At 43.9% G+C, this 26,989-nt stretch overlaps 1 protein-coding gene across 4 annotated transcripts in view; it reads left to right on the top strand.

Annotated features, from left to right (window-relative positions):
* LOC117775253 (echinoderm microtubule-associated protein-like 4) overlaps positions 1-17,439 on the top strand; it is a 29,332-nt gene extending 11,893 nt beyond the window's left edge. The window contains exons 4-24 of one of the 4 annotated variants that reach the window (XM_034608229.1): positions 478-657; positions 1,928-2,068; positions 3,392-3,417; positions 3,672-3,707; positions 7,059-7,182; positions 7,549-7,698; positions 7,777-7,846; positions 8,156-8,266; positions 8,410-8,505; positions 8,655-8,789; positions 10,079-10,214; positions 11,685-11,833; positions 11,991-12,116; positions 12,761-12,892; positions 12,962-13,029; positions 13,139-13,227; positions 13,311-13,408; positions 13,780-13,867; positions 14,688-14,786; positions 14,903-15,033; positions 15,112-17,439. In XM_034608229.1, coding sequence (XP_034464120.1) covers positions 478-657; positions 1,928-2,068; positions 3,392-3,417; positions 3,672-3,707; positions 7,059-7,182; positions 7,549-7,698; positions 7,777-7,846; positions 8,156-8,266; positions 8,410-8,505; positions 8,655-8,789; positions 10,079-10,214; positions 11,685-11,833; positions 11,991-12,116; positions 12,761-12,892; positions 12,962-13,029; positions 13,139-13,227; positions 13,311-13,408; positions 13,780-13,867; positions 14,688-14,786; positions 14,903-15,033; positions 15,112-15,561 — 2,635 coding nt within the window. In that variant the 3' untranslated portion in view covers positions 15,562-17,439. The remainder of the gene's footprint in view (positions 1-477; positions 658-1,927; positions 2,069-3,391; positions 3,418-3,671; positions 3,708-7,058; positions 7,183-7,548; positions 7,699-7,776; positions 7,847-8,155; positions 8,267-8,409; positions 8,506-8,654; positions 8,790-10,078; positions 10,215-11,684; positions 11,834-11,990; positions 12,117-12,760; positions 12,893-12,961; positions 13,030-13,138; positions 13,228-13,310; positions 13,409-13,779; positions 13,868-14,687; positions 14,787-14,902; positions 15,034-15,111) is intronic. The other 3 variants (XM_034608230.1, XM_034608231.1, XM_034608232.1) reach the window with 3 other exon arrangements.
* Positions 17,440-26,989: the final 9,550 nt, after the last annotated feature.

Genomic DNA, 26,989 nt, shown 5'->3' with positions numbered 1-26,989 from the left:
ACTTAACTCCAGTAGGACCCAGTTTAAACCAGTAGAACCCAGTAAAGTACAGTAGCACCCAGTATAAACCAGTAGAACCCAGTGAACTCCAGTAGAACCCAGTTTAAACCAGTAGAACCCAGTGAACTCCAGTAGGACCCAGTTTAAACCAGTAGAACCCAGTAAAGTACAGTAGCACCCAGTATAAACCAGTAGACTCCAGTGAACTCCAGTAGAACCCAGTTTAAACCAGTAGAACCCAGTGAACTCCAGTAGAACCCAGTTTAAACCAGTAGAACCCACTTAACTCCAGTAGCACCCAGTTTAAACCAGTAGAACCCAGTGAACTCCAGTAGAACCCAGTTTAAACCAGTAGAACCCAGTGAACTCCAGTAGGACCCAGTTTAAACCAGTAGAACCCAGTAAAGTACAGTAGCACCCAGTATAAACCAGTAGACTCCAGTAGAGCGTCTCTCACAGCCCTGGTTTCGTCCACAGTGGAGCAGACAGGAAGAAGGAGGTCAGGGGTCAGATGGAGGAGATCCAGGAACGTGAGGAGGTTCCTCACCCACAGGACGTGTCCCCCTCCTCCCCCCTCCCTCCTCAGACCTGTGTGACCCCCCCTCAGAGACCCGCCCAGTCTGCCGACACCAGTAAAGGCCACGCCCCTCCTAAAAGGTTCTGCTTTGTGATTTGTCAGCTGCTTCTGACCTCATTGACTGACATCACTCTGAGAGTGATTACTAACTCCGCCCCCCTCAGGACCCACAGTTCTCTACTCTGCCCACCTGGGTCACCTGACATGAACAGATGCCTCTGATTGGCTGAGTGTACCTGATCCAGGTGAGGAGGTGCAGCGTGAACACGACTGTGCCTCCTCCTCCCTGAGTCATTTCTTGGAGAACCTGAGTCTGACTGAGCTGACTAACCTTCTCCCAGCTTCACCTGAGGACTCTTCCTCCTCCTCCTCCTCCTCCTCCTCTTCTTCTTCTTCTTCTTCTTCTTCCTGCTTGTCCTCTTCTTCTTCCTGCTCCTCCTCCTCCTACTCCTTCTCCTCGGGCTCCTGCTCCTGTTCTTCTTCTTCCTCCTCTTCCTCCTGCTTTTCTTCCTCTTCTTCTTCCTCATCCTCCTCCTCCTGCTCCTTCTCCTCCTCCTGCTCCTACTCCTACTCCTTCTCCTCGGGCTCCTGTTCTTCTTATTCCTCCTCCTCCTGCTTGTCCTCTTCTTCTTCTTCCTCCTCTTCCTCCTGCTTTTCCTCCTCTTCTTCTTCCTCCTCCTCCTCCTGCTCCTTCTCCTCCTCCTCCTGCTTGTCTTCTTCTTCCTCCTCCTCCTGCTCCTCCTGCTCCTCCTCCTCTTCTTCCTGCTCCTCCTCCTCCTACTCCTTCTCCTCGGGCTCCTGTTCTTCTTCTTCCTCCTCTTCCTGCTTGTCCTCTTCTTCTTCTTCCTCCTCTTCCTCCTGCTTTTCTTCCTCTTCTTCTTCCTCCTCCTCCTCCTCCTGCTCCTTCTCCTCCTCCTCCTGCTTGTCTTCTTCTTCCTCCTCCTCCTGCTCCTCCTCCTCCTCCTGCTCCTGCTCCTCCTCTGGAGTGGTTTGGTTCCATTGAGTCAGTTCAGTGTCTGAACTCAACTCTGTCTTTTACAAATGAAACAACAATAACAACACTGAGATGATTCACTAACCCTCCTCCTCCTCCTCTTCCTCCTGCTCCTCCTCCTGCTCCTCCTCCTCCTCCTGCTCCTGCTCCTGCTCCTCCTCTGGAGTGGTTTGGTTTCATTGAGTCAGTTCAGTGTCTGAACTCAACTCTGTCTTTTAGAAATGAAACAACAATAACAACACTGAGATGATTCACTTTCTCAATCTTCATCATCGCCTGCTGCTGTGATACTGACTGTGTGTGTGTGTGTGTGTGTGTGTGTGTGTGTGTGCGTGCGTGCGTGTGTGTCCGTCCAGGGGGGCCAGTGTGAAGCGGTCCTCGGGTATCGAACGCTCTCAGAGCAGCACGTGGGAGAGTGCAGATGAAAACAGGAACAAATTGGTGAAAGCTGCTTCAACATCCAGACTGTTGAGTAAAGTGATGAAGAGTGCAGAGAGGTACACACACACACACACACACACACACACACACACTGTTCATTTCAGTTTCATCATCAAATCAAAACACACAAGATCTGAAGTCACTTTACATTTTAAGAATATTATAGAGAAATCAACATTTCCAACAATGAGCAGTTCTGACGACTGAGAGAAAAAAACCTTTTTTATTTTTGAATCCTTCAGTCTTCTATTTATTTTTAATTATACATTATATGATGATATTTTTTAAAGTAATGTCACAAAGACAGGCTACAGTCGTTTATGATTGAAATGCATATGAACAGAAAATAGGAATAAGATGTGCATTGGTTGTGGTGTTGCTCCTCGAGACAGACTTAAAGCGTCTATTCACAGAGAAGTCTCTGTCCATGTGTGTGTTAATGTAGAGCATTACTCATGTAAACTTACAGAACATATATATATATATATATATTAGGCCTGTCAAAATTAACGCGGGATGATTAATTTGTGGAATCAACTCGTACATTGTTTGAACGCATTAACGCATGAAAATGACTCGTCAGGACTCAGTGTTAGAATGAGCGACACGCAGACACGATCCGACTCCATCGACTCAGAACCAAACACACGACCGGACGTTCGTCACCTGAATCCTCCCAATAAAACATGAACTGTGAACGAGTTCCCAGTTCATGAACTGAACTGGGAACTCGTTCTTTTTAACCCTAACCCTGTTTCTGCAGATGGGCTCGGATTCAGATTTCACATTCACATTTAATTGTGTAAAGTTTGTTGGATTTAAAAAGAAAAGAAAAAAGTTTTATTCAACCATCCTATATTTGCTAAAAAAGAGCAAAGGCTAAGAAGCCCCGATTGTTTAGGATAAAGGTTCTTTGAGTTTGATTAAAATAAATGTTCTAAATCACATCATCCTATGTTTGCTCAGAGGCAAAGAGACAGCCAAGTTTAATTAAGGTGTGTTATGTTTTAGTTTGATTTTACTTTATTTTTCAATCTTAATAACTATCATTTGGACTTGTCAGCAATAAAAAAACTAAAGTTAAGTGTATATATCCACCTTCTGTCGTTTATCTTTCTGTTCCCACAATATACAGAGAAAAATGGGGATTTTTCAGGCATTTAGAAATGGTGATTAATCAGATTAATCACAGCTACCCTGGGATTAATCAGATTAATAGTTGTAATGGTTTGACAGCCCTAATATATATATATATATATATATATATATATATATATATAGTAGAACAGTATGTAGAACCTTCAGCTCCTGGGCTTCTTCTTATTTTCCTCTATTGATAATAAATAATAGCAGCTTCTGGCTTTTCTGTCTCTTTTCAGACACAAAGACCCGGTGGTCAGTCAAGGTAATTACACCTTAATCATCATCATCATCATCATCATCATCATCATGTTCCAACAGCGAATAGGAATCCAGAGTCACAGCCAACAACACACACAACAAAACAGACAACAAGTCAACAGCAGCAACAACAAAACTATTGTTGTGTTGTTTGTTGATGTGTTGTTTTGTTTTGTTGCTGTTATTGTTGTTTGCTTTGTTGTTGTTGTGTTGTTGTTGTTGTTGTTGTTTAGTTACAATGTCTTTGTCTCAAACCAGCCAAAATGTCAACCCGCGAGAAAAACAGCCAATCAGGTGAGTCCTGACGAATTGTCAGAGCTTTAGCCAAAACAAGCTAACAGGCTATTAGCAGCTCACTGAGCACTTCCTCTGTCTGCTTTAAACCAATCAAATCTCTCCATCCGCTGTCACTCACCTGCTACACCTACTTAAGTTCACTCACACCACTCCGCTCTCTTCACTGGTTACCAGTAGCTGGATCCGTTTCAAAACACTAGTACTTGGTACCGTGCTGTGAACGGATCGGGTCCAGTCTACATCCAGGACATGGTCAAACCTTACACCCCGCCCGTCCACTCCGCTCTGCATCGGCCAATCAGCTGCTCCCTCACTGCGAGGGACAGCTGTCACTCAACAACATCACCACTGTTTCCTGTCCTGGCTCCTAAACGGTGGAACCAGCTCCACATGGACATGAGGACAGGAAGTCTACACATCTTCCTCCAGCCTGAAGACACATCTCTTCAGACTGAAGACACATCTCTTCAGACTGAAGACACTTCTCTTCAGCCTGAAGACACATCTCTTCAGGCTGAAGACACATCTCTTCAGGCTGAAGACACTTCTCTTCAGACTGAAGACACATCTCTTCAGACTGAAGACACTTCTCTTCAGACTGAAGACACATCTCTTCAGACTGAAGACACATCTCTTCAGGCTGAAGACACATCTCTTCAGACTACACCTTTGATAAAATAAAAAGTTTTAGTTGCACTTACATGTAGAACTTTGTAGTTTGGCTTTTTTGAAGCTATTGTAGTGACTTGATTCTTGTTGTTCTGGTTTGTTCCTCATGGTTGATGCACTTATTGTGAGTCGCTTTGGATAAAAGCGTCAGCTCAATGAAATGTAATGTAATGCTTCACCCGTCACTCACCTGCTTCACCCGTCACTCACCTGCTTCACCCGTCACTCACCTGCTTCACCCGTCACTCACCTGCTTCACCCGTCACTCACCTGCTTCACCCGTCACTCACCTCCTTCACCCGTCACTCACCTGCTTCACCCGTCACTCACCTGCTTCACCTCCTTCACCCGTCACTCACCTGCTTCACCCGTCACTCACCTGCTTCACCCGTCACTCACCTCCTTCACCCGTCACTCACCTGCTTCACCCGTCACTCACCTGCTTCACCTCCTTCACCTGTCACTCACCTGCTTCACCTGCTTCACCTGTCACTCACCTGCTTCACCTGCTTCACCTGTCACTCACCTCCTTCACCCGTCACTCACCTCCTTCACCCGTCACTCACCTGCTTCACCTGCTTCACCCGTCACTCACCTCCTTCACCCGTCACTCACCTGCTTCACCCGTCACTCACCTGCTTCACCCGTCACTCACCTGCTTCACCTCCTTCACCCGTCACTCACCTCCTTCACCCGTCACTCACCTCCTTCACCCGTCACTCACCTCCTTCACCCGTCACTCACCTCCTTCACCCGTCACTCACCTCCTTCACCCGTCACTCACCTGCTTCACCCGTCACTCACCTGCTTCACCCGTCACTCACCTCCTTCACCCGTCACTCACCTGCTTCACCCGTCACTCACCTGCTTCACCTGCTTCACCCGTCACTCACCTGCTTCACCCGTCACTCACCTGCTTCACCCGTCACTCACCTCCTTCACCCGTCACTCACCTGCTTCACCCGTCACTCACCTGCTTCACCTGCTTCACCCGTCACTCACCTGCTTCACCTGTCACTCACCTGCTTCACCTGCTTCACCCGTCACTCACCTGCTTCACCCGTCACTCACCTGCTTCACCCGTCACTCACCTCCTTCACCCGTCACTCACCTGCTTCACCCGTCACTCACCTGCTTCACCCGTCACTCACCTCCTTCACCCGTCACTCACCTGCTTCACCTGCTTCACCCGTCACTCACCTGCTTCACCTCCTTCACCCGTCACTCACCTGCTTCACCTCCTTCACCCGTCACTCACCTCCTTCACCCGTCACTCACCTGCTTCACCCGTCACTCACCTCCTTCACCCGTCACTCACCTGCTTCACCTCCTTCACCTGTCACTCACCTGCTTCACCTGCTTCACCTGTCACTCACCTGCTTCACCTCCTTCACCCGTCACTCACCTGCTTCACCTGTCACTCACCTCCTTCACCTGTCACTCACCTCCTTCACCCGTCACTCACCTGCTTCACCTGCTTCACCCGTCACTCACCTCCTTCACCCGTCACTCACCTGCTTCACCTGCTTCACCCGTCACTCACCTGCTTCACCCGTCACTCACCTCCTTCACCCGTCACTCACCTGCTTCACCCGTCACTCACCTGCTTCACCCGTCACTCACCTGCTTCACCCGTCACTCACCTCCTTCACCCGTCACTCACCTGCTTCACCTGCTTCACCCGTCACTCACCTCCTTCACCCGTCACTCACCTGCTTCACCTGCTTCACCTGTCACTCACCTGCTTCACCTGCTTCACCTCCTTCACCCGTCACTCACCTGCTTCACCTGCTTCACCCGTCACTCACCTGCTTCACCCGTCACTCACCTCCTTCACCCGTCACTCACCTGCTTCACCTGCTTCACCCGTCACTCACCTCCTTCACCCGTCACTCACCTGCTTCACCTGCTTCACCCGTCACTCACCTGCTTCACCCGTCACTCACCTGCTTCACCCGTCACTCACCTCCTTCACCCGTCACTCACCTGCTTCACCTGCTTCACCCGTCACTCACCTCCTTCACCCGTCACTCACCTGCTTCACCTGCTTCACCCGTCACTCACCTGCTTCACCCGTCACTCACCTGCTTCACCCGTCACTCACCTGCTTCACCCGTCACTCACCTGCTTCACCCGTCACTCACCTGCTTCACCTGCTTCACCCGTCACTCACCTGCTTCACCTCCTTCACCCGTCACTCACCTGCTTCACCCGTCACTCACCTCCTTCACCCGTCACTCACCTCCTTCACCCGTCACTCACCTCCTTCACCCGTCACTCACCTGCTTCACCCGTCACTCACCTGCTTCACCCGTCACTCACCTGCTTCACCCGTCACTCACCTGCTTCACCCGTCACTCACCTGCTTCACCCGTCACTCACCTGCTTCACCTGCTTAATCTGTCAGGTTTAAACCTGGTTACTGTTGTGGTTCACCTGTGATCCACATGGGGGCGGCTGTGGCTGAGGGGGCAGAGCGGTCGTCCTCTGATCAGAAGGCCGACAGTTTGATTTGATCAATAAACAGTTTACATTGTAAAAAGTTCAGAATGCTCTGATCAGACTTATATTGATAATGTGTAAACCATTTTAATCCAATCTTTGTATTTGGTGATAAAAGAGGCTCATTTTGCTTGAATATATTTGATCAATACATTTTTTTTGTATTGTTTGTTTCAGAGGGAAGTCACATTAAGATGTTCATGCGTGGTCGACCCATCACGATGTTCATCCCGTCAGACGTGGAAAACTATGACGACGTTCGTACAGAACTTCCTTCAGAAAGACTAAAGCTGGAATGGGTGTATCCTTCACTCTGGACAAAGGGGGCACTCTCACAGAATACTACTCATAATACTAACAATTATAACAATAAACACACCTGCATTTTGAGGCCAGAGGTAGGCAGTTGGAGGTCAGGGGTCAGAGGTCAGGTTAGAGGTCTGAGGTTGTAGATCAGGTGTTGTAGGTCGAGGTTAAATGTCAGGAGTTGAAAGTCAGGGCGTAGAGTTTGGAGGTCGGGTCGGGCATTAGGGTAAATTGAAGGTTAATTTAGTTTCAGTTCTCAGTAGGTATCTACTATTACTTTCAGTAGATCTTTATTAACACTCTATGTAGATCCTCAGTAGATCCTCAGTAGATCTCCAGGTGTGTCCTTAACTCCGGACAGGTACGGTTACCGTGGCAGAGACTGCAGAGCGAACGTCTACCTGCTTCCTACCGGAGAGATTGTTTACTTCATCGCGTCGGTCGTGGTTCTGTTTAACTACGAAGAACGAACACAGAGATTTTATCTCGGACACACTGATTGTGTCAAGTGGTGAGAAAACATTACGATGCTGCTCTCCTATTGGTCTGTGGTGACAGGTGAGGGACATCATGTCTTTGTGTTTGACAGCCTGGCCCTACATCCTGATAAAATCCGGATCGCTACAGGACAGATCGCAGGAGTGGACAAAGACGGACGAGTGAGGACAAACATTTTATTTCCATTAAAAGTGAAAGCTTCATCTACGACTAAAACTTAATCACAACTGTGACGACAGTTTCACATTTCTCATTAACAACTGAATTTAATGACAATGTGTAAATGTCTGAATTAACTGTTTTAATATTTCAAACCATGGTATCTATATACAACTTACACCTCTGTAACCATGGTAACTATACACACAGATTGAAGCAGATGTCGTCTCAAAATTATAAGACTTAAAAAAAACAAAAGGGTAATAATATTGATTATTGATACTAGTATTGATCCCAGTGTCTGTGTTCAGGCGCTGCAGCCTCACGTTCGGATCTGGGACAGCGTCAGTCTCTCCACTCTTCAGGTCGTTGGTTTGGGAACTTTCGAGCGCGGTGTCGGTTCTCTGGCTTTCTCCAAAGCTGTGAGTATTACCAGCTGCATCATGGGAACTGAAGTCTCTGCTGACCTCTGTGTGACATCATTAGAAATAATTGATAATTTAGTAATCATTTAAAAACTCTGTCTCACATCGTCTCTCTCTCTCTTTACCTGTCTGTCTTTCAGGACTCGGGACATCACCTTAGTGTGATTGACGACTGTAATGATCACATGTTGACGGTCTGGGATTGGCAGAGGAAGTCAAAGATCGCTGAAATCAAGGTCAACACAATTTATTTTTAAATTATTGTTTTCATAATGCAGTTTCACTGTAAAACTGTTGCTCCTTACATTTTTAATTGTACAGTTAATTAATCTGGTTGAATGGGAGCTGAAGAAGTTTTATTTGAATTGGTTCTAACTGGTTACAGACCACTAACGAGGTGGTCCTGGCTGTGGAGTTCCACCCCACTGACCCTAACACCATCGTCACCTGTGGAAAGTCCCACATCTTCTTCTGGACCTGGACCGGAACCTCGCTCGCTCGAAAACAAGGAATCTTTGGGGTGAGAGCACTTTTTTTCAAGTTCATGTAAATAAAACCATCAACTGAATGTATACAGACGACGTTGTCATGGACGATGACAGCTCAAACATAAACACTCCTCCTCCATGTTAGCAGATGGGACATGGACCACACTATAAAAACAAAGTAGATGTTAAATATATGTTTGTCAAAGATGGTTTCTGTCATTTCAGGTAGTTCGAATCACACAGTTTGTTCAAGTGTTTCTGATCAGTTTGGTTTTAATTAGTTATTTGATGATATATATAGTTGGGCTAAGGCTCCTTATTGGTGGAGATAGTGTATATCTTTTACAGGATATAAAAGTGTTGTTTTTCCTTTTGAATTTTACTAATGTTAAAAAAGAAAACAGAGTTAAGGTCTTCACCAGGTTAAATATGATCGACGTTCATGATGCTCAAATATATTGATTTTTATATCAATATAACAATAATTGTTTCATGTTAATATTGACATATTGATCATTATAACATCAACACAATAATCTGCTGTTATTGATTTCATTTCCCAGAAGCTAAATAAAACTGGTGATGGATAAATAATAAAAAAAAGTAATCGGTTACCTTTGTCAACAAAGGATTGAGTCAATAGAAACACAAATGAGTTTGGTGGAGTGAGACGTGGACAAAGTGAATGTGAGGAATTTGATCTTCAGACGAACAGGAAGTTCCACCCAGCTGAACACAAAGGAACCTTAAGATTTAAAGTTGTACACCCACATTGTTCTGTTTATATGAACCTGAACTTTTTCTCTTAGAACCTTTCTCCTAGTCTGACGCTGTAGTCATGGTCTGTAGTTCTAGTGTCTGTAGTCAGTCAATTAATCAATCACATTTTATTAGTCTCATATTCCCAGTTGGTCTCACGGATGTTAACAAGGAGCAACTTCCTCTGTTCTTAACTCAACTAGAGTCAAACAGAAACTTAGTGATCAGTGAATAAAGCTCAGTCCCATGTGAGGATCCTCTCCCAGGACACAAGTCCAACAGGTGCTGATGGACCTGAACACATCAACACAACAACAGGATTCACTACCTGAGAAGAACCAGTTTGTAACTTCATGTTTAAAGTGTTTCTACATAATGTCTGATGGAGATGAAGGAGCAGATGAACTGAGGACTTCCTGTCAGTGATGGTAGAAGATGTGAGGAGACGTGTTGTGTCTCAAGAAGTCTTGTTGTGATCATAGTCCACGATCAGCTGACAGCACCATCATGGTCCACCACCACTATCCTGGTCTAACTCTTTCCTATTTTCTCATGTTTTCAGAAATATGAGAAGCCAAAGTTCATCCAGTGCCTGTCCTTCCTGAGCACTGGAGACATCCTGACCGGAGACTCAGGAGGTATCCTGCTGGTCTGGACCAGGAGCTCTGCTGAAACACCCACAGGAAAGGGCCCCAGAGGTTAGGAGGGACCAGTTAGACTTAACTAGACCCAGTTACAACCAGTTAAACTCAGTTAGAATCATTAAGACTCAATTAGAACCAGTTAGACTCAGTTAGACTCAGTTAGAATCAGTTAGACTCAGTTAGAACCAGTTAGAACCAGTTGGACTCAGTTAAAATCAGTTAGAACCAGTTAGAACCAGTTAGAACCAGTTGGACTCAGTTAGAATCAGTTAGACTCAGTTAGAACCAGTTAGAACCAGTTGGACTCAGTTAGACTCAGTTAGAACCAGTTGGACTCAGTTAAAATCAGTTAGAACCAGTTAGACTCAGTTAGAACCAGTTAGAACCAGTTGGACTCAGTTAGAATCAGTTAGAACCAGTTAGACTCAGTTAGAACCAGTAAGAACCAGTTAGACTCAGTTAGAACCAGTTAGACTCAGTAAGAACCAGTTAGACTCAGTAAGAACCAGTTAGAACCAGTTAGACTGAGTACGAACCAGTTAGACTCAGTTAGAACCAGTTAGACTCAGTAAGAACCAGTTAGACTCAGAACCAGTTAGACTGAGTACGAACCAGTTAGACTCAGTTAGAACCAGTTAGACTGAGTAAGAACCAGTTAGACTCAGAACCAGTTAGACTGAGTAAGAACCAGTTAGACTCAGAACCAGTTAGACTCAGTTAGAACCAGTTAGACTGAGTAAGAACCAGTTAGACTCAGAACCAGTTAGACTGAGTTAGAACCAGTTAGACTGAGTAAGAACCAGTTAGACTCAGAACCAGTTAGACTGAGTAAGAACCAGTTAGACTCAGAACCAGTTAGACTCAGAACCAGTTAGACTGAGTTAGAACCAGTTAGACTGAGTAAGAACCAGTTAGACTCAGAACCAGTTAGACTGAGTAAGAACCAGTTAGACTCAGAACCAGTTAGACTCAGAACCAGTTAGACTCAGAACCAGTTAGACTGAGTAAGAACCAGTTAGACTCAGAACCAGTTAGACTCAGAACCAGTTAGACTGAGTTAGAACCAGTTAGACTGAGTAAGAACCAGTTAGACTCAGAACCAGTTAGACTGAGTAAGAACCAGTTAGACTCAGAACCAGTTAGACTCAGTTAGAACCAGTTAGACTGAGTTAGGTTTATGTGTTTACTGGTAGATGAATCTTTTTGGATTTTAACTCTTTGAATATTATCCATATCCATGTTTCAGAAGAAACAGTAAAGTTTTAGTGATAATAACTTGTCTTCCTGTTGACAAAATAAAAGTCTGCAGATTCCTTTAAACAGGAAGTAGAAAGGAAAGTGTGATGTGCTGCCTCCTGCTGGCTGCTGCAGGAAGTTCTTTTGTCGAATTTGCCTCTTTACTTTAATTTATTTTCCTCTTTCATGTTTGTCAGCTTCTGTCTTCACTTTAATAAATATTTCAGTTCAGTAGACGACAGATGTGACATTGTGTGTGTGTGTGTGTGTGTGTGTGTGTGTGTGTAGCATTTCAGATTAGTCGGCAGGTCAAAGGTCACGAGGGAAGTGTTTTCTGTATGTGTGAGATGAGGAGCGGCACTTTGCTGACGGGAGGAGGAAAAGACCGAAAGATTATCCTGTGGGACCATGAACTGAGAGCAGACCGAGACATCGAGGTCACACACACACAGACACACACATAGTTACACTCACACACACACACACACACAGTTACAATATACACACTTAGTTAAAATGTAGATTTTATAGAAGTGGTTCAGTGACAGTTTTCTGCCGATCTGTTTGATTGTGGGGTCTCATGACTGTTCTCAGGTCCCTGATCAGTATGGAACCATCAGAGCCGTGTCTGAGGGGAAGGGTGAAGAGTTTCTGGTTGGAACTTCTCGTAACTTCATCCTAAGAGGAACCTTCAACGACGGCTTCCTGGTGGAGGTTCAGGTGAGATCACATGTCAAATGTGTTCCGGACCCTTCCATCACTCAGATGCTCACAGCCACCAGATTTGTACCATAACATGGAGAAAACGTAGCTAATCAGGTTTTATTTTCACAATGTCACAGAGACACAGGATTATCAGGAATCATTTGCTGAAGGAAAACAGCCGACAGAAGAAATGTTTCAAACATAATGAGAAATGAACAAACCCTGAAAAGCTATAAACGCACCCTAGTGTCGCCTTCAAAGCATCAACCAGACGTGTCTTTACTACACAGAAATAAATGCACAACCTTTTTATTTTCTGAAGTCGTGATGTGTTCAGGGTCTGTAACATGAAGTCGTGATGTGTTCAGGGTCTGTGTAACATGAAGTTGTGATGTGTTCAGGGTCTGTAACATGAAGTCGTGATGTGTTCAGGGTCTGTAACATGAAGTCGTGATGTGTTCAGGGTCTGTGTAACATGAAGTCGTGATGTGTTCAGGGTCTGTAACATGAAGTCGTGATGTGTTCAGGGTCTGTGTAACATGAAGTTGTGATGTGTTCAGGGTCTGTGTAACATGAAGTCGTGATGTGTTCAGGGTCTGTGTAACATGAAGTTGTGATGTGTTCAGGGTCTGTGTAACATGAAGTTGTGATGTGTTCAGGGTCACACAGACGAGCTGTGGGGTTTGGCGACTCATCCGTCCAGACAGATGTTTCTGACGTGTGCTCAGGACCGGCTCGTCTGCCTGTGGAACTCCTTCGATCACGCTCTGCAGTGGAGCCGCACACTAGAGGTGGGCATGGACTTGATTGATTCTCGACAAATGATTGACAGGTGATTGACAGCTTTGCCTCTCGATCAGGAACACGGACACTGTGCAGACTTCCATCCCAGCGGAGCCGTGGTTGCTATAGGAACACACTCGGGAAAGTCAGTACAGATCATTTATAGATCTACATAATCCATCCACTCAGTGTACAGATCAGAATTTTCCAGATCTTGGGTTCTTCTGGTTCTCACTCGTCTCATCCTGTGTCAGGTGGTACGTTCTGGATGCAGAGACCACAGATCTTGTGGCGATCCACACCGACGGGAACGAGCAACTGTCAGTGATGCGTTTTTCTATGGGTAGGTACAGTATCCTGTTTCCATCTCAACATTATGAAAGAAGTGAACTACATGTCCCAGAATGCCTCTCTTCACCTCTGCAGATGGAAGTCTGCTGGCTGTTGGATCTCATGACAACTTTATTTACCTCTACACCGTCTCTGAGAGTGGACGCAAGTACAGTCGCTACGGGAAGTGCACGGTAAGAGTTCACTTAACCCTAACTCTTAAAGTCCATTGCCCTCGTGACCCTACAGGAATAGTTCAGGAGTAAATCCAATACAATTGAAGTAACTGGTGACCGATTCTTCAAAGGTAAAAAACTACAGAATACAAATCTGCCTCCATACTGCCCCTGTGGTTCCTCTGCTGTAACTGCAGCTATCGTGAAGTAACTCGGAGGTTATCAGAGACATTTAAGAAACGTGGTGTAAACTGTTCTGAAAATGACCGTCAGGGCTTCAGGACTCTTGGCGACGCCACAGGAGAAACATGAAGGCACTTTCTTTTTTTTTACTTCAATGATTTGGATTCATTAAAGATTAAAGATGATGACGTGTGTTCATGTCACAGGGACATTCCAGTTACATCACACATCTGGACTGGTCACCTGACAACAACTTCCTCATGTCCAACTCTGGAGACTACGAGATCCTCTACTGTGAGTAATCTGATACTAGTATTTAGAGTAATCTGATACTAGTACTGTCAGTAATACTGATACTAGTACTGAGAGTAATACTGATACTAGTACTGAGTAATCTGATACTAGTACTGTGAGGAATACTGATACTAGTACTGTGAGGAATACTGATACTAGTACTGAGAGTAATCTGATACCAGTACTGAGAGTAATACTGATACTAGTACTGAGTAATCTGATATTAGTACTGTGAGGAATACTGATACTAGTACTGAGAGTAATCTGATACTAGTACTGTGAGGAATACTGATACTAGTACTGAGAGTAATACTGATACTAGTACTGTGAGTAATCTGATACTAGTACTGTGAGGAATACTGATACTAGTACTGAGAGGAATACTGATACTAGTACTGTGAGTAATCTGATACTAGTACTGTGAGGAATACTGATACTAGTACTGAGAGTAATCTGATACTAGTACTGAGAGTAATCTGATACCAGTACTGTCAGTAATACTGATACTAGTACTGTGAGTAATCTGATACTAGTACTGAGAGTAATCTGATACTAGTACTGTGGGTAATTTGATACTAGTACTGTCAGTAATACTGATGCTAGTACTGTCAGTAATACTTATACTAGTACTGTGAGTAATACTGATACTAGTACTGTGAGTAATCTGATACTAGTACTGAGAGTAATCTGATACTAGTACTGTGGGTAATCTGATACTAGTAGTGTAAGTAATCTGATACAACTCAATGCTCAGACTTTACGTCTTTGACATAGATATTGTGTGTTGTTGCAGTGTGTAGTAACAGTTGTGTATTTTCAGGGGACGTTCCAAACAGCTGTAAACTGATCAGAAATCGTTCTGAGTGTAAAGACATTGACTGGGCGACGTACACCTGCGTCCTGGGATACCACGTGTTCGGTGTGTGTGTGTGTGTGTGTGTGTGTGTGTGTGAGACACACAACTATACAATTTACTAAATTCAATAGAATCGTTATTTTGATCAGAATGACTCAATGTGTGTGTGTGTGTTTCAGGTGTGTGGCCGGAAGGTTCCGATGGCACCGACATCAACGCTCTGATCAGATCTCACAACAGGAAGGTGATCGCTCTCGCTGACGACTTCTGCAAAGTTCACCTGTTTACTTACCCATGCTCCACCCCCAAGGTGAGACACACACACACACACACACATACACACACACACATGGATCATTCAGTTAATCAATAATCAATGTGTCTCCAGGCCCCCAGTCATAAGTACAGCGCCCACAGCAGTCATGTGACCAACGTCAGCTTCCTGTGTAACGACAGTCACCTGATCTCGACGGGGGGGAAGGACACCAGCATCATGCAGTGGCGTTTGGTGGAGAAATCTTCGCTCTGTCTTAACGACGGCCTGATGTGTAACCCGGCGTCCCGTCTGGCAGATGCCACCCTCACTCTGTCCCCTCCTACCACAGCGTCACAGGAATCTGACCCCCCCCCAACAGCCAATGGGACCCAAGAACCCTCTCCGGAAAGCCCACCCCCCATTGAGCTAGCCCCGCCCATATCAGCGCTAACCCCACCTCACTCTGAGTCGACTCCACCCACCTCCGACAGCACAGCGAGTCTGAAAGACAGCCTGGAGCCCAGCGACGACACGGCCACGCCCAGCGACGAGGGCCTGCCCCCCTTCACCCCGCCCTCATAGACAGGCCCTGTGTGTGTGTGTGTGTTGTGGTACAGCTGACTTTGTGAGGACCAGGCTACGTAGCTGTTCAGAGGACATATTTGTAAAGTGAGAACATTTACATATATGAACATATGTGAACACATGACATCAAAGAAGTCATAGTCACAACAAAAACAACTAATAATTCAGCTGCTCTTATTCCGTCAGTCTGGATTCATGAGTTCTCTCAGATTCAGGCAAAAACAATTCTTCAGTGAGTCCTCAAGTGTAGAAGTACAAATGGGTGCGTGTGCGTGCGGCTGCAGAGTCACATGGGTTATTTCACCAATCATGTGATGTCACAGTTTGAACCTGGAGATGGGAACATAACCTCTCACACCTGGACAACAGGGGGCAGCAGAGAGCAGGGGACAAGGGAGAACAACTGCAGGAGGCGATGAAGTTAATAGTTTAGTTTTTACAAACTTAAAGACCTGAGACAAGTAAGACAGGTCTCAGTAACGCTTTCTTCACCAATAAAAACAGAGTAGTTGAAGTAGTTTTTTTATTCTTTGAAATCTAAATAAAAAAAAAAAAAACTTGAATCATTTTTGATTTATTGATTTATAATAATTACTCATAAGAACCCTAGAACTGGAATTTCTCCGAACTCATGAAATAAAAATAATTAAAATTCGTACTGATTTAATTTAGGGTGAATTCTGGGACATATAATTTTTTCTTTACATCTGCAACTTATTCCAACATCTGTTTTACACATTAGATCCACATTTTAAACCTTTCTTTGATTCTTAAGATGTTTTCTAGTTACCAGTTTTTAAAAAGCGTTATGAAAATAATAATAAAATGTATATTGTTCATAGAAAGGTTTTTTTTTGCGTTAGCCCCGCCCCTTTTTGTGACATCACAGACATGAAGTCATGTGATTTCACTTACATGATGTCCATGTTAACTATTCATACAAGTCCTGAAGCAGACTGAAGCTTATGTGTGTCCCACATTACCCGAATGCACCCTAAGTTGAAACATACAGGAATCATGAGACTAAAGAACATGAACCCTCACACATTTTGCCTCAAAGAAACCAACTGCCAATACCAGGATGCATTTCACTAATCAACAGCCATCATCAGCCGTTTGCTAATAAAGAACCTTTCACCTGACGCAGGTGAGCATCAGTCCAGAAGGCAGAGAAATCCAGGTAAACAGAAAGTTAAGAGGTGCTAAATGGGAAGTAAACAGGAAGTAAAGAAGTAGTAAACAGGAAGTTGAGAGGAAATTGGGAGCTACCAGAGTTAAAGCTGTGACTGACATGTTTTGTTGTGAATAATCAGACAGAGGGAGACATCTCTCTCTGACAGGATCTGTGTTTGTATATACTGCAGATGTCTGTATATTTCTGTTCACCACTGGGGGGAGCAGCTCCTCAGCTACACTGTAAAAATAAAACACTCAGCCAATCAGATTACAGGACACAGCAAATCCTCTCCTCTGATTGGCTGCTGATTATGATTGTTTCAGGACCATTTCAGCTCAGATGTTCCCTGAATGTGGGGGTGGGGCCGTCACAAGGGGGCGGGGCTCTCGTGTGTGTGTGGGGGGGGGGTTAACGTTTATTACTTTTTTGTCTTTTTAATATTCATCAGTTTATCTTTGTCTTTTTTTACACTCGTCTCTCTGAAGGGACTTACCTGGACGTCCAAGTAGGGGGCGGGGTCAGGGGTGTGACTGGAGATTTTGGGCGTGTATGTGGGAAGGGGTGGGGTCATCGGTGTGTGGGTGGGGATGTTGATGATTGATGATTCATGTTTTGAGCCAATCATGTGTTCTCATTCCTGTCAGATGACAGACTGAAGATTTCAACAAAAAAATGCAAATAAATGTTGTGAAAACTGACTCTTTGCTTCATTCCTGACATTGTTGCCATGGAAACAGTCACAGTCCAGGGGCCTGCACCACATGATCATCACCGACCGTCACATGATCATCACCATCAGTCACATGACCATCACCATCAGTCACATGACCATCACCATCAGTCACATGACCATCACCATCAGTCACATGATCATCACCATCAGTCACATGACCATCACCATCAGTCACATGATCATCACCATCAGTCACATGACCATCACCACCAGTCACATGATCATCACCGACCGTCACATGACCATCACCATCAGTCACATGATCATCACCACCAGTCACATGACCATCACCATCAGTCACATGATCATCACCATCAGTCACATGACCATCACCATCAGTCACATGATCATCACCATCAGTCACATGACCATCACCACCAGTCACATGATCATCACCATCAGTCACATGATCATCACCACCAGTCACATGACCATCACCACCAGTCACATGATCATCACCATCAGTCACATGACCATCACCATCAGTCACATGACCATCAGTCACATGATCATCACCACCAGTCACATGACCATCACCACCAGTCACATGACCATCACCACCAGTCACATGATCATCACCACCAGTCACATGATCATCACCATCAGTCACATGATCATCACCATCAGTCACATGACCATCACCATCAGTCACATGATCATCACCATCAGTCACATGATCATCACCATCAGTCACATGATCATCACCATCAGTCACATGACCATCACCATCAGTCACATGATCATCACCATCAGTCACATGACCATCACCGACCGTCACATGACCATCACCATCAGTCACATGATCATCACCACCAGTCACATGACCATCACCATCAGTCACATGATCATCACCACCAGTCACATGATCATCACCATCAGTCACATGATCATCACCATCAGTCACATGACCATCACCATCAGTCACATGATCATCACCATCAGTCACATGATCATCACCATCAGTCACATGACCATCACCATCAGTCACATGATCATCACCATCAGTCACATGACCATCACCGACCGTCACATGACCATCACCATCAGTCACATGATCATCACCACCAGTCACATGACCATCACCATCAGTCACATGATCATCACCATCAGTCACATGATCATCACCACCAGTCACATGACCATCACCATCAGTCACATGATCATCACCATCAGTCACATGATCATCACCACCAGTCACATGACCATCACCACCAGTCACATGATCATCACCATCAGTCACATGACCATCACCGACCGTCACATGACCATCACCATCAGTCACATGATCATCACCACCAGTCACATGACCATCACCACCAGTCACATGATCATCACCATCAGTCACATGATCATCACCATCAGTCACATGATCATCACCACCAGTCACATGACCATCACCACCAGTCACATGATCATCACCATCAGTCACATGACCATCACCACCAGTCACATGATCATCACCATCAGTCACATGATCATCACCATCAGTCACATGATCATCACCATCAGTCACATGATCATCACCACCAGTCACATGATCATCACCATCAGTCACATGACCATCACCGACCGTCACATGACCATCACCATCAGTCACATGATCATCACCACCAGTCACATGACCATCACCATCAGTCACATGATCATCACCACCAGTCACATGATCATCACCACCAGTCACATGACCATCACCGACCGTCACATGACCATCACCATCAGTCACATGATCATCACCATCAGTCACATGATCATCACCATCAGTCACATGATCATCACCATCAGTCACATGATCATCACCACCAGTCACATGACCATCACCACCAGTCACATGATCATCACCATCAGTCACATGACCATCAGTCACATGATCATCACCACCAGTCACATGACCATCACCACCAGTCACATGACCATCACCACCAGTCACATGATCATCACCACCAGTCACATGATCATCACCATCAGTCACATGATCATCACCATCAGTCACATGACCATCACCATCAGTCACATGATCATCACCATCAGTCACATGATCATCACCATCAGTCACATGATCATCACCATCAGTCACATGACCATCACCATCAGTCACATGATCATCACCATCAGTCACATGACCATCACCATCAGTCACATGATCATCACCATCAGTCACATGATCATCACCATCAGTCACATGATCATCACCATCAGTCACATGATCATCACCACCAGTCACATGATCATCACCATCAGTCACATGACCATCACCGACCGTCACATGACCATCACCATCAGTCACATGATCATCACCACCAGTCACATGACCATCACCATCAGTCACATGATCATCACCATCAGTCACATGATCATCACCACCAGTCACATGATCATCACCATCAGTCACATGACCATCACCGACCGTCACATGACCATCACCATCAGTCACATGATCATCACCACCAGTCACATGACCATCACCATCAGTCACATGATCATCACCACCAGTCACATGATCATCACCATCAGTCACATGACCATCACCACCAGTCACATGATCATCACCATCAGTCACATGATCATCACCACCAGTCACATGACCATCACCATCAGTCACATGATCATCACCATCAGTCACATGATCATCACCACCAGTCACATGACCATCACCATCAGTCACATGATCATCACCATCAGTCACATGATCATCACCATCAGTCACATGATCATCACCATCAGTCACATGACCATCACCATCAGTCACATGATCATCACCACCAGTCACATGATCATCACCATCAGTCACATGATCATCACCATCAGTCACATGATCATCACCACCAGTCACATGATCATCACCATCAGTCACATGACCATCACCGACCGTCACATGACCATCACCATCAGTCACATGATCATCACCACCAGTCACATGACCATCACCATCAGTCACATGATCATCACCACCAGTCACATGATCATCACCACCAGTCACATGACCATCACCGACCGTCACATGACCATCACCATCAGTCACATGATCATCACCATCAGTCACATGACCATCACCATCAGTCACATGATCATCACCATCAGTCACATGATCATCACCATCAGTCACATGATCATCACCATCAGTCACATGACCATCACCATCAGTCACATGATCATCACCATCAGTCACATGATCATCACCATCAGTCACATGATCATCACCACCAGTCACATGATCATCACCATCAGTCACATGACCATCACCATCAGTCACATGACCATCACCATCAGTCACATGATCATCACCATCAGTCACATGACCATCACCACCAGTCACATGATCATCACCACCAGTCACATGATCATCACCATCAGTCACATGATCATCACCATCAGTCACATGACCATCACCATCAGTCACATGACCATCACCATCAGTCACATGATCATCACCATCAGTCACATGATCATCACCATCAGTCACATGATCATCACCACCAGTCACATGATCATCACCATCAGTCACATGACCATCACCATCAGTCACATGATCATCACCATCAGTCACATGACCATCACCATCAGTCACATGATCATCACCATCAGTCACATGACCATCACCATCAGTCACATGACCATCACCATCAGTCACATGACCATCACCATCAGTCACATGACCATCACCATCAGTCACATGATCATCACCACCAGTCACATGATCATCACCATCAGTCACATGACTGATTGTGGTTATACTTAGGTTGTGGTTATAGTCAGGTTGTGGTTATAGTCAGGTTGTGGTTATTCTTAGGTTGTGGTTATAGTCAGGTTGTGGTTATACTTAGGTTGTGGTTATAGTCAGGTTGCGGTTATTCTTAGGTTGTGGTTATAGTCAGGTTGTGGTTATAGTCAGGTTGCGGTTATTCTTAGGTTGTGGTTATAGTCAGGTTGTGGTTATAGTCAGGTTGTGGTTATAGTCAGGTTGTGGTTATTCTTAGGTTGTGGTTATAGTCAGGTTGTGGTTATACTTAGGTTGTGGTTATAGTCAGGTTGCGGTTATACTTAGGTTGTGGTTATAGTCAGGTTGTGGTTATAGTCAGGTTGTGGTTATAGTCAGGTTGTGGTTATTCTTAGGTTGTGGTTATAGTCAGGTTGTGGTTATAGTCAGGTTGTGGTTATAGTCAGGTTGTGGTTATTCTTAGGTTGTGGTTATAGTCAGGTTGTGGTTATAGTCAGGTTGTGGTTATAGTCAGGTTGTGGTTATTCTTAGGTTGTGGTTATAGTCAGGTTGTGGTTATAGTCAGGTTGTGGTTATACTTAGGTTGTGGTTATAGTCAGGTTGTGGTTATACTTAGGTTGTGGTTATTCTTAGGTTGTGGTTATAGTCAGGTTGCGGTTATTCTTAGGTTGTGGTTATAGTCAGGTTGTGGTTATAGTCAGGTTGTGGTTATTCTTAGGTTGTGGTTATAGTCAGGTTGTGGTTATAGTCAGGTTGTGGTTATACTTAGGTTGTGGTTATTCTTAGGTTGTGGTTATAGTCAGGTTGCGGTTATTCTTAGGTTGTGGTTATAGTCAGGTTGTGGTTATAGTCAGGTTGTGGTTATACTTAGGTTGTGGTTATAGTCAGGTTGTGGTTATAGTCAGGTTGTGGTTATACTTAGGTTGTGGTTATAGTCAGGTTGTGGTTATACTTAGGTTGTGGTTATAGTCAGGTTGTGGTTATTCTTAGGTTGTGGTTATAGTCAGGTTGTGGTTATACTTAGGTTGTGGTTATAGTCAGGTTGCGGTTATAGTCAGGTTGTGGTTATAGTCAGGTTGTGGTTATAGTCAGGTTGTGGTTATTCTTAGGTTGTGGTTATAGTCAGGTTGTGGTTATAGTCAGGTTGTGGTTATAGTCAGGTTATGGTTATAGTCAGGTTGTGGTTATACTTAGGTTGTGGTTATAGTCAGGTTGTGGTTATAGTCAGGTTGTGGTTATAGTCAGGTTGTGGTTATACTTAGGTTGTGGTTATAGTCAGGTTGTGGTTATAGTCAGGTTGTGGTTATTCTTAGGTTGTGGTTATAGTCAGGTTGTGGTTATAGTCAGGTTGTGGTTATAGTCAGGTTGTGGTTATAGTCAGGTTGTGGTTATAGTCAGGTTGCGGTTATTCTTAGGTTGTGGTTATAGTCAGGTTGTGGTTATAGTCAGGTTGTGGTTATTCTTAGGTTGTGGTTATAGTCAGGTTGTGGTTATAGTCAGGTTGTGGTTATAGTCAGGTTGTGGTTATAGTCAGGTTGTGGTTATAGTCAGGTTGTGGTTATAGTCAGGTTGCGGTTATTCTTAGGTTGTGGTTATAGTCAGGTTGCGGTTATTCTTAGGTTGTGGTTATAGTCAGGTTGTGGTTATACTTAGGTTGTGGTTATTCTTAGGTTGTGGTTATAGTCAGGTTGTGGTTATAGTCAGGTTGTGGTTATAGTCAGGTTGCGGTTATTCTTAGGTTGTGGTTATAGTCAGGTTGTGGTTATTCTTAGGTTGTGGTTATAGTCAGGTTGTGGTTATAGTCAGGTTGTGGTTATAGTCAGGTTGCGGTTATTCTTAGGTTGTGGTTATAGTCAGGTTGTGGTTATAGTCAGGTTGTGGTTATAGTCAGGTTGCGGTTATTCTTAGGTTGTGGTTATAGTCAGGTTGTGGTTATAGTCAGGTTGTGGTTATAGTCAGGTTGTGGTTATACTTAGGTTGTGGTTATAGTCAGGTTGTGGTTATAGTCAGGTTGTGGTTATACTTAGGTTGTGGTTATAGTCAGGTTGTGGTTATACTTAGGTTGTGGTTATTCTTAGGTTGTGGTTATAGTCAGGTTGCGGTTATTCTTAGGTTGTGGTTATAGTCAGGTTGTGGTTATTCTTAGGTTGTGGTTATAGTCAGGTTGCGGTTATTCTTAGGTTGTGGTTATAGTCAGGTTGTGGTTATAGTCAGGTTGTGGTTATAGTCAGGTTGTGGTTATAGTCAGGTTGTGGTTATACTTAGGTTGTGGTTATAGTCAGGTTGTGGTTATACTTAGGTTGTGGTTATAGTCAGGTTGTGGTTATAGTCAGGTTGTGGTTATAGTCAGGTTGTGGTTATAGTCAGGTTGTGGTTATACTTAGGTTGTGGTTATAGTCAGGTTGTGGTTATTCTTAGGTTGTGGTTATAGTCAGGTTGTGGTTATACTTAGGTTGTGGTTATAGTCAGGTTGTGGTTATACTTAGGTTGTGGTTATAGTCAGGTTGTGGTTATTCTTAGGTTGTGGTTATAGTCAGGTTGTGGTTATACTTAGGTTGTGGTTATAGTCAGGTTGTGGTTATAGTCAGGTTGTGGTTATAGTCAGGTTGTGGTTATTCTTAGGTTGTGGTTATAGTCAGGTTGTGGTTATAGTCAGGTTGTGGTTATAGTCAGGTTATGGTTATAGTCAGGTTGTGGTTATACTTAGGTTGTGGTTATAGTCAGGTTGTGGTTATAGTCAGGTTGTGGTTATAGTCAGGTTGTGGTTATACTTAGGTTGTGGTTATAGTCAGGTTGTGGTTATTCTTAGGTTGTGGTTATAGTCAGGTTGTGGTTATACTTAGGTTGTGGTTATAGTCAGGTTGTGGTTATACTTAGGTTGTGGTTATAGTCAGGTTGTGGTTATTCTTAGGTTGTGGTTATAGTCAGGTTGTGGTTATACTTAGGTTGTGGTTATAGTCAGGTTGTGGTTATAGTCAGGTTGTGGTTATAGTCAGGTTGTGGTTATTCTTAGGTTGTGGTTATAGTCAGGTTGTGGTTATAGTCAGGTTGTGGTTATAGTCAGGTTGTGGTTATAGTCAGGTTGTGGTTATACTTAGGTTGTGGTTATAGTCAGGTTGTGGTTATAGTCAGGTTGTGGTTATAGTCAGGTTGTGGTTATACTTAGGTTGTGGTTATAGTCAGGTTGTGGTTATAGTCAGGTTGTGGTTATTCTTAGGTTGTGGTTATAGTCAGGTTGTGGTTATAGTCAGGTTGTGGTTATAGTCAGGTTGTGGTTATAGTCAGGTTGTGGTTATAGTCAGGTTGCGGTTATTCTTAGGTTGTGGTTATAGTCAGGTTGTGGTTATAGTCAGGTTGTGGTTATTCTTAGGTTGTGGTTATAGTCAGGTTGTGGTTATAGTCAGGTTGTGGTTATAGTCAGGTTGTGGTTATAGTCAGGTTGTGGTTATAGTCAGGTTGTGGTTATAGTCAGGTTGCGGTTATTCTTAGGTTGTGGTTATAGTCAGGTTGCGGTTATTCTTAGGTTGTGGTTATAGTCAGGTTGTGGTTATACTTAGGTTGTGGTTATTCTTAGGTTGTGGTTATAGTCAGGTTGTGGTTATAGTCAGGTTGTGGTTATAGTCAGGTTGCGGTTATTCTTAGGTTGTGGTTATAGTCAGGTTGTGGTTATTCTTAGGTTGTGGTTATAGTCAGGTTGTGGTTATAGTCAGGTTGTGGTTATAGTCAGGTTGCGGTTATTCTTAGGTTGTGGTTATAGTCAGGTTGTGGTTATAGTCAGGTTGTGGTTATAGTCAGGTTGCGGTTATTCTTAGGTTGTGGTTATAGTCAGGTTGTGGTTATAGTCAGGTTGTGGTTATAGTCAGGTTGTGGTTATACTTAGGTTGTGGTTATAGTCAGGTTGTGGTTATAGTCAGGTTGTGGTTATACTTAGGTTGTGGTTATAGTCAGGTTGTGGTTATACTTAGGTTGTGGTTATTCTTAGGTTGTGGTTATAGTCAGGTTGCGGTTATTCTTAGGTTGTGGTTATAGTCAGGTTGTGGTTATAGTCAGGTTGTGGTTATAGTCAGGTTGTGGTTATACTTAGGTTGTGGTTATAGTCAGGTTGTGGTTATAGTCAGGTTGTGGTTATACTTAGGTTGTGGTTATAGTCAGGTTGTGGTTATACTTAGGTTGTGGTTATTCTTAGGTTGTGGTTATAGTCAGGTTGCGGTTATTCTTAGGTTGTGGTTATAGTCAGGTTGTGGTTATTCTTAGGTTGTGGTTATAGTCAGGTTGCGGTTATTCTTAGGTTGTGGTTATAGTCAGGTTGTGGTTATAGTCAGGTTGTGGTTATAGTCAGGTTGTGGTTATAGTCAGGTTGTGGTTATACTTAGGTTGTGGTTATAGTCAGGTTGTGGTTATACTTAGGTTGTGGTTATAGTCAGGTTGTGGTTATACTTAGGTTGTGGTTATTCTTAGGTTGTGGTTATAGTCAGGTTGTGGTTATTCTTAGGTTGTGGTTATAGTCAGGTTGTGGTTATAGTCAGGTTGTGGTTATAGTCAGGTTGTGGTTATACTTAGGTTGTGGTTATAGTCAGGTTGTGGTTATAGTCAGGTTGTGGTTATACTTAGGTTGTGGTTATAGTCAGGTTGTGGTTATACTTAGGTTGTGGTTATTCTTAGGTTGTGGTTATAGTCAGGTTGCGGTTATTCTTAGGTTGTGGTTATAGTCAGGTTGTGGTTATTCTTAGGTTGTGGTTATAGTCAGGTTGCGGTTATTCTTAGGTTGTGGTTATAGTCAGGTTGTGGTTATAGTCAGGTTGTGGTTATAGTCAGGTTGTGGTTATAGTCAGGTTGTGGTTATACTTAGGTTGTGGTTATAGTCAGGTTGTGGTTATACTTAGGTTGTGGTTATAGTCAGGTTGTGGTTATAGTCAGGTTGTGGTTATAGTCAGGTTGTGGTTATAGTCAGGTTGTGGTTATACTTAGGTTGTGGTTATAGTCAGGTTGTGGTTATTCTTAGGTTGTGGTTATAGTCAGGTTGTGGTTATAGTCAGGTTGTGGTTATACTTAGGTTGCGGTTATTCTTAGGTTGTGGTTATAGTCAGGTTGTGGTTATAGTCAGGTTGTGGTTATACTTAGGTTGTGGTTATTCTTAGGTTGTGGTTATAGTCAGGTTGCGGTTATAGTCAGGTTGCGGTTATAGTCAGGTTGTGGTTATTCTTAGGTTGTGGTTATTCTTAGGTTGTGGTTATAGTCAGGTTGCGGTTATTCTTAGGTTGTGGTTATAGTCAGGTTGTGGTTATTCTTAGGTTGTGGTTATTCTTAGGTTGTGGTTATAGTCAGGTTGTGGTTATTCTTAGGTTGTGGTTATAGTCAGGTTGCGGTTATAGTCAGGTTGCGGTTATAGTCAGGTTGTGGTTATTCTTAGGTTGTGGTTATTCTTAGGTTGTGGTTATAGTCAGGTTGTGATAGGACGTCACATCAATTAAGGATCCTTCAGTTTATCAGAAATATTCATTGTCATCTGTAAATGATGAGAAACTAAAACTGTCGGGTTAAAGTCAAAAGCATTTGTCTGTGAGATGTAGTGGAGTAGAAGAATAAAACACAAATACAACAAGTACAACCCTCTCTAAGTCGTATTTCACTATAGTACCTGAGTAAATGTCATTACTTGCTGATTGTCAATCATTTATTTTGTATCTGTATGTGAAGTAGATTTGATTCAGTATCAGAAGACAAAGAAATAAAAAGAGAAACATTGTCAGTTTAATTTTAGGGTTAATAATCCTCCATCCACACGAGACCAGGATGAAGA

This window comes from Hippoglossus hippoglossus, chromosome 15 (assembly GCF_009819705.1).
Source record: "Hippoglossus hippoglossus isolate fHipHip1 chromosome 15, fHipHip1.pri, whole genome shotgun sequence".
Classification (NCBI taxonomy): domain Eukaryota; kingdom Metazoa; phylum Chordata; class Actinopteri; order Pleuronectiformes; family Pleuronectidae; genus Hippoglossus; species Hippoglossus hippoglossus.
The sequence above is the reverse complement of the archived record's forward strand: the minus strand, read 5'-3'. Positions and strand labels throughout refer to the sequence as shown.